Here is an 8,151-nt window from a genome sequence, read left to right on the forward strand (position 1 = left end):
TCATTTAAAATTTAAATTAGTAGAATAAAGTTTCTAAGTTTAAACTGGTAGAATTATTTAACTATATGCCTTGAACACCACCTTATATAGGAGTTTTAACACTTCTATTTGGGGCAAGCACATAATGTCTTTTTCTTTTTTTTCTTTTTTTTAATAATAAGGGTTTTGATTTGAACCTACGACCTCTATTGCGCGTCTTTCAGCTGTTTGACATAAAGAATTGTTTGGTTATTTAGTTATGTCTTCAACAAACAATATATTACCTCCACACATTGAAAACATAAAAAAAATTCTTGTTCTATAACTTATCAAGACACGATGTGGATCAACGTATATGCTTCTTATATTGATGTATTAATTCTTAATTATGAGTTTGTGAGATTTAACTTGAAGTTCTAAGATTATGGATCATGCTTATGCTAGATTGTTGACCGTGAAGAATTTGTAAATATCAAATCTAATTCAGGCACATTAAACATGGACAACACTTATTATATGGAAAAAAATTCTGTTATAGTTGGAAAGATCTTTCATGTTACACATAATTAAATTATTTGCTCAACATAATAATTGTGTCCGAAATAGCGCGGTGTGATGAAAATCAATTTAAGTGATACATTAATAGTTGTTGAAGCCACTCTTGAATACTTGAGGCTATATATAGGTATTGATTAAAGTTACATACACTCACATGTGGAAAATATTTTATACTATAGTATGATATTATTAGGTGTGACAACGTTACTTACCACATTTTATAGGTTACAAATTGATAGTTACAGCAGAAATTAAATGCGGAGCTTTTAAATAGCTTGATAGCGTAAAAATTCTCTATATAACAAATTCTACCAAAGGATTTCAAGAAATTGAATTAAGGACAGTAGTTGATAGCTTTGCTTTTCCATAGTCAGCAATAATAAGTTCAGTACTTTACCAGCAAACTATCTTTTGCAAGAAGTACTCTCTTCCCAACCGAATCTTGTGCATTAATTAGTTCATCCAATTGAGAAAAAAAATGAAGTTCCCAATAATTAGGGTTACCGATAACATGAGATCAACTAATTATATCTCATAAATTTGAAACACCCTTTAGGCTAATCAAATTCCACTATAAACTAAAAGATCAGAGACTAATTAATTTCCAGATACGGATTGATCATTCGTCAATGATGTTGATGGCTCAAGGCATTCCAACTTGAATTAACTTATTGAATTCTTTGCATAGAAATGCTTTCTGGACATGGGCACTGGCCAAACTTTACATTGCGTCATATTTTTGCTTCCTTATTGATCACACCTTTAAATTTAAAATTAAAAAAGGGAAAGGAGTAGTAAAAGAATCACAAGGATAAAAGGTGAAGAAAGAAGGGAATTTTTTTTGTTTTGTTTTTGGCTTCCAACCTAGTGTTCGGAACCCGTACTCGAGTCCGATAAAATTTGAAATCGGGATGAAAGTTCCACATTGAAGGTAAAGCACTTTGTATTAGGGTCCGACTAAATCTAAATTTGTGCCGAAAAGTCCTACATTGAAGGCAAAGCACTCTCTAACAAAAATGACCGTATATATATAGAGGTGGAGCCGGCCAGTGGCGGAGCCAGAATTTCCATTAAAGGGTATCAAAATATATAAAAGTAAATATACCAGAAAATTAAGGGGAGTCAATACATAGTATATATACATAAAAAAATAAAAATTAAACCTACCTATACAGTGTATTTTTCCCGCGAAGGGGTGTCAAATGACACCCCTCCCTATAAGGTGGCTCCGCCACTGGGTGGAGCCAAAATTTGAAGTTATTGGGTTTGAGATTCTAGCTTTTTTTTATGTTTAGTGGGTTATAAAGTAAGAATTTGTATCTATTCAATAGATTTTTTAAGACAAATATAGGGTTTGCATTAAAGCTACTAGGTCTGGTCGAACCCGTTACCGAAGCTCTGGGTCTGTTCCTTACTGCATATCGAAATACTCGAGCCCAAAACCTCCGGTTAAGTATTAATGTACTTACGACTCCACGACGATGCTTGTTGGTTGGTAGAAGGGAAAAAGAATTACTGCTATTATATCATATTTTGTACAATTAAGATTCCAACTCATGAGTTGTTCTTTCTGCATTAGGTTAAATATAAATTTGTGGAATAAATATAGTATAATTTGTTGTTTCTATTAGAAATGATCGCTGGACATGAGAGGTCGGCAAGCCTTTTTATATATGTTTTTTCTTATCATGTCTGTAAGGTGAACTCTGCAAACTTCCCCACCACCCTTCCCCTATAAATAAATAAAAAAGTATAAAAGAGAAAGAAATTAAACAGGAAATTAAGCAAATACAAAGAAAAAAGAAACAGATGAATATGTATTATTCCATTTGATTAATTAGCTGTTTCTGCGGCAGGCTTATAACAGAGTTTCATAGATACGTATGTAACCTCAACATCGCTAGGCACAAAACGGGTTTAGGGTTTTGTTTCGGTCACCATCTCTGTGTTATTAGTTTTTCCTATCCTCTTCTATTTCGTTCTCATTTATTTTTGTCAAGCTAAATTAACCCAAAGATACATTAAGATATTATCTGTTTTAAATCAAACTTGTATGATTTTAGTGCCTCACACCATTTAATAGCATCGATACATCTTATATGTAGCTTCCTTATTTTTTTTAACTACCGATGTGAGGCTTAGTTTTCACGTCCAACAATCTCCCCTTTAAACTAAGTCTCACATAACCCATCACCAAGCTCCTGAACTAAATTCCATATAATCGTCACTCCTAAGCTTATCTAGAGATTAACTATATGCCACCTACATCTTACGAGCTTTATGGCCATCGAAGCTTACAAGCTAGCTACTTCTAGTGCGCGTGTGCACCACAAGCTTCGAGAAAGTACTAAATCAAGCTCTACGCTATCACTTTGCCATTTCTATACTTGTTCTATCGAACCATAGGCTTTAATATCAATTGTTGGGCTAAATCAGTCAAAAATACTCTTAATATTGTGTCATATTATTCGCTTTGGGTCAAATATCCCTAAAGGCCTCACACTATTTAAGAGTTCACTACACTTTATATGTAGCTTTCTTTTCATTCGGCTACTAACGTAGAATTTTATTCGTATACTCAACTTTATTTTGTTCTACTTCTATACACTAGCACTTTAAAAGAAATTTGCTCTGTCGAATCATTTTTAAAGATAATTGAAAATTAGTAAGATTAGTAACCTAAAAAAATTACCAATTGTAACAATATACTAAAATCTACTGATAGTATAAAAGTCTCTACATTGTTAATTAAATCTCTTTTCTTCATTTTGGTTGATCCCTTATTCACTTTAATTATATTCTTTATATGTTGGAACTACTAATGTCACAAAACGTCTTGGGGTCCTTCTATGATAAGTAAGATAAGAGAAAAAGGTGGATGCAAGAGGGAAGATATTTATTTACTGTCTACTTTAAATACAGGAACTGATGTTGTTATCTTTATTGTTTTACTGTTTTATTACGATAATACACTATTTTGTTTGATCTTAGGGCGAAAAATTGACAGCGTTATAAACAGCATTTCTTTGTAAAATATTTTCTTTCATAAAAATACATTGATCAGAGAAAGATATGTCAGCAAGAATTTAACAGTTGATTTTGATGGTTAGCAAGTTAAGCAAGGAAAATAGATATAATTCTAGGGATGAAGCAAAGGCAGCAGGTCTCTACTAAATGCACTTCTATACCAATATAGTAAAAGGAAGACATTTATGGCTCTTTTGAACACTCACCCCCAACTCACAACCCCATAAAAATGGTAACTTCTTTTCCCTTTTTATTCAGAAATAACTTGATCTTGTGGTCCCCTACATTGATAAATATTTAGCCGAGTATGATAGTGTATACGCATATCTTACATCTACCTTGAAAAGGTAGAGACGCTATTTTCGATAGACTCTCGGCTCAAGAAAAGATAAACCACCTTAAAGGCACTAGCCGAGTATTTACTCCAATCTAATAAATACATGACAAATTTCTTTATAAACATGATAATCATTAAACCATAGTAAATTAATACATATTCTAATCTTAATTTATTAGTACTTAATTATGGTAAATTAATATGATTTACTATAAACATTCTGTGCGGATAAATTTTTACCCTCCCAATAGTAGCTTAATTCTTGGTTAAAGTCTGGAATCCCCCTCCCACCCCCTTCTTTTTGTCCCTCTATATCTTGATATACATGCATATAGATAAATGTACGAATGTGTATATGTCATAATGTATATAACTTGCGCCTTTTCTCTACCCTACGAAGTTGTACTAGTCAGAGCTCTAAGGCTTCACACAAGTACATCTTCAAGAGCTTTGATAAGTCACCACCCTTTTTGCCCCCCTTTTTTACAATTAGATTTTTCCATTGCTTTAAGAGTACTTCCATAAATATGAGGAAAATCTTTTCATAATGACACAAGAAAAGCACAATAGATATTCTTCTTCTTCTCTTCTTCCTCCATATTGTTCATCTTTATTCTTGCCATGGATATCAACCACCACCTTAAGCTCACAACCTCCACTTGGCAACCAACCATGGCCAATATAGATGACCATATCTTCGACGATCATCATCATCATCATCAACAACAACAACTGCAACAACGACAATTTCCTTTTGATCAAAACCCCATTTGGCCTAGTTTTCCTCTTCAAAACCCCCACCATCACCTTCCCTCTTTCTCAAGCGAATTGCAACAACAACAACAACAACGACAACAACAACAAGTCCCTTTTGATCATGCTGTAAACAATCATGTTCAAACATTAATAGAAGATCATCATGATCAAGAACCCGAGGACGATGAAGAAGAAGAAGAGGAGGAGGAGCTAGGAGCTATGAAAGAAATGATGTTCAAGATTGCAGCTATGCAACCAGTGGATATTGATCCTGCCACCATTCGAAAACCTAAAAGGCGAAACGTCCGAATTAGCAACGATCCACAGAGCGTTGCAGCCAGGCTACGCCGCGAAAGAATCAGTGAAAAAATTAGGATCTTGCAAAGATTAGTCCCTGGTGGAACTAAAATGGACACTGCTTCCATGTTAGATGAAGCCATTCGCTATGTTAAGTTTTTAAAAAGGCAAATTCGTCAATTACAATTGCCAAATCATCACCTTCCACCATCACATGTACCAACAGTTCCGTGCCCTAGTACTGAAAATTGGGCAAATATTATCACACCAACAAAAGCTCTAATTCTTGGCTCCTCCAGTATCACCACCACTACCATCGCCACTGCCACAACCTTTGTTGGTAATAATGCATCAGATCCTACGTATGAGGTAATTGGTAATTAGCTAAAAAAAAGATTGGAAATTGAAGTGATTATTATGATCATTATTATGTACTAATGAAAATTATTTATAAGAATAAAATTAATAATAATGGAGGAAATTGTGTATACTGGTAATGTCATGTGGAATTGTGAACTAAAAGAAATAGGTTTGTTAGGATTGTGTTGACTAAAGGGCATGATAATCATCACAACGGTTAGACTTGAGTTACGTACGTTCCATATATATAATTTATAATATAAGAATTTATACAATAAGGTTTTTTTTCTGATCATTGTCCGAAAGTTCGTTTGGCTGAATTCTCTCCCGGGAATAAAACAGTGACGTGAGAAGCAATTGAATATGATTATACCCTTGGCCCCTTCCCTACCCTTATCCCTTACCCTAGAGGGCGGAGCTAGTGATAATTAGGGGTTCGGCAGAATTCAGTAATTTTGACTCAATGTTTATATTTGTGTAAAAACTATTTAATATGTACAAATAATATATTCATAACCTAATAAACAAAAATAATCAGTCCAGGACCCATAAACTAAAAATTATGACTATGTCTCTGCCTTACCCCTTCTTTTGTGTGCTCGTGTGTCTGTATGGTGTTGTACGATCAAGTTATATATGCATCATTTGCAAGTATACGAGCAAAAGAAAAGGGAAACAAAGAGAAAGAAAAAAAAAAGTTAAAGGGCCTGAGATTTGGGTCTTCTTTGCTTCCATTTGTCAAATTTTGCCACGATTTTTCGGCTGAGTTTGTGATTAATTTAAAGCATTTGAAGTTATATTTGTGTTTTGGTGATGAGACTAATGGGTTTAGTGAAAAAGAAAGGAGTAGCTATATATTTCGTAAAAAAAGAAAATTGGAAAAAGATTTTTTCTAGGCAGCGTTAACCATCACACGTCTTATGAAAATAAAAAGTTGGAAATTAAAGAACTAAAACTTCTACATCCTGAAATTTATTTTTCTTCTCTCTCTCTCTCTCTCTCTCTCTCTCTCTCTCTCTCTCTCTCTCTCTCTCTCTCTCTCTCTCTCTCTCTCTCTCTCTCTCTCTCTCTCTCTCTCTCTCTCTCTCTCTCTCTCTCATATGAAGTAAAGATCAGCAAGTTGCTAACTACGGAAGACAGTCAATGTCTCCCTAGTTTTAGTTCCTAATCAACTTCTTTTAGCTTTTATTAATTATTATGTTTCATTCGAGAAGGACCTATTGAATTTTCTTTCCTAAACCAGTGTATGTTTCATTAACTTGAGGAATTAATCTATTTTTCGATTTGGAAACATGTAATATATCAACATTTGAGCTTAGTAAATTCCTATATATATATATATATATATATACTACATATAGCATAATTATTTCAATTGAATAAATAGTTGACTTCACGTCTGGACACGCTCCCTCCATTTTGATTGTTGTTGAGAAACAAGTGAAGAAGCATCAATCTAACTTGATTAAGTATAAGTTAGTTTAATGTTATGATAATTAGGGTTTATAATTTGGAAACACCTATACAAATCCATGAAGGACAAGTGTAGCCTCTATCACCCTCCCACATATGTAACTTGGGGTTTACATGTGGAATATAATTTTAAATATTTTGTCTTTATTTCTTTGTAGCTCTTGTTTTTTAGAGGACTGAAAAATGAACATAGGGAGGGAGGGGGGGGGGGGAGGGTGGTGGAAGGGGAGGGGCGCAGAGAGAGAGAGCTGAGTGTCCATAAAGTTGAAGGAGAAAGTAACCTTAATAGGCTAAAGAGTAGATATCGAGCATAGATTGAACATGTTCAATAGGCTAAGAATTAAGAAACATGCCTAGATCAAAGTTAATTAGTGGCTTAGTTAATGGACTGAATTGAAGAGAAGGAGAAGCTCGAAGCGAACGAATAGTAGAAAGATGCAATTGTGAAAACAAATTTATCAAGAATTAGCTTTGATACCATATAATTATTTTTTATCCGACCATAATAAAACCTTAGGCGATGAATGGAATGACTCAATATATAATAAGCTCCTTTGAAAATCCTTGAACAATCGATAAGAGCATGAAAATGACAAAAGCATATTTTAGCATAATATGAAAGTTTTACCCTGTAAATGCAACCAGATGATTTTCTAACCAATTTAAGCCCAATTTATTTTCTTACTCGAAATAGCCCTTATTGTATATAATACGTAAAAATTCTTTCACTAATTAAACAAATTCAAAATACTCATGTGATTACTGGCATTTTGTTTTTCTGTCTCTTCCCAACACATTTAATTCTCTCTCCACCCGCTTCTCTCTTCCCTCTCTCCGCTGAGACAAATCTAAAAAACTATTTGATTTAAACTTCTCTCAAACTTGATTTATTGGATAGCTCTTTGCCCACCCACTAGTAAAAATTCGGTCAAAATCGACTGCGGTCTACCGACTGACTTCGGTCGGTCAAAAAAACAATCGAAGTCGGTCATTTTTTTAAAATATTTTATTGTTCAATTTTTTTTTACGAAACCGACCAACATTGGTCATTTTTTTTTTAGGCGCAAAAATGCGAGAAATTATTTTTGCGTCCCGCGAAATTTATTTTTTAAGAAATCGACCAACTTTGGTGGATTTTTTATTTAAAATAAATTAAAATTAATATTCAAAAAACCGACCAAAATCGATCGGTTATTTTAAAAAAACCAACCGATTTCGGTCGATAATTTTATTTTTTAATAAAACCGACCGAGATTAGTCGGTTATTTTTGTGCGAAAATGCAATTAAAGAGTATAAATGAAATAAAAGACAATCTTAAAACAAAATGCACCAATGGTCTAGTGGTATAATAGTATCTTGCCAC

At 33.6% G+C, this 8,151-nt stretch overlaps 1 protein-coding gene across 1 annotated transcript; it reads left to right on the top strand.

Moving 5' to 3' along the window:
- Window positions 1-4,292: 4,292 nt before the first annotated feature.
- Window positions 4,293-6,268, top strand: LOC107771626 (uncharacterized). The gene has a single exon (XM_016591052.2). The coding sequence runs from the start codon at window positions 4,523-4,525 to the stop codon at window positions 5,336-5,338; it is 816 nt and encodes a 271-aa protein (XP_016446538.1). The 5' UTR covers window positions 4,293-4,522; the 3' UTR covers window positions 5,339-6,268.
- Window positions 6,269-8,151: the final 1,883 nt, after the last annotated feature.

Source organism: Nicotiana tabacum, chromosome 13 (genome assembly GCF_000715075.1).
Source record: "Nicotiana tabacum cultivar K326 chromosome 13, ASM71507v2, whole genome shotgun sequence".
NCBI lineage: Eukaryota > Viridiplantae > Streptophyta > Magnoliopsida > Solanales > Solanaceae > Nicotiana > Nicotiana tabacum.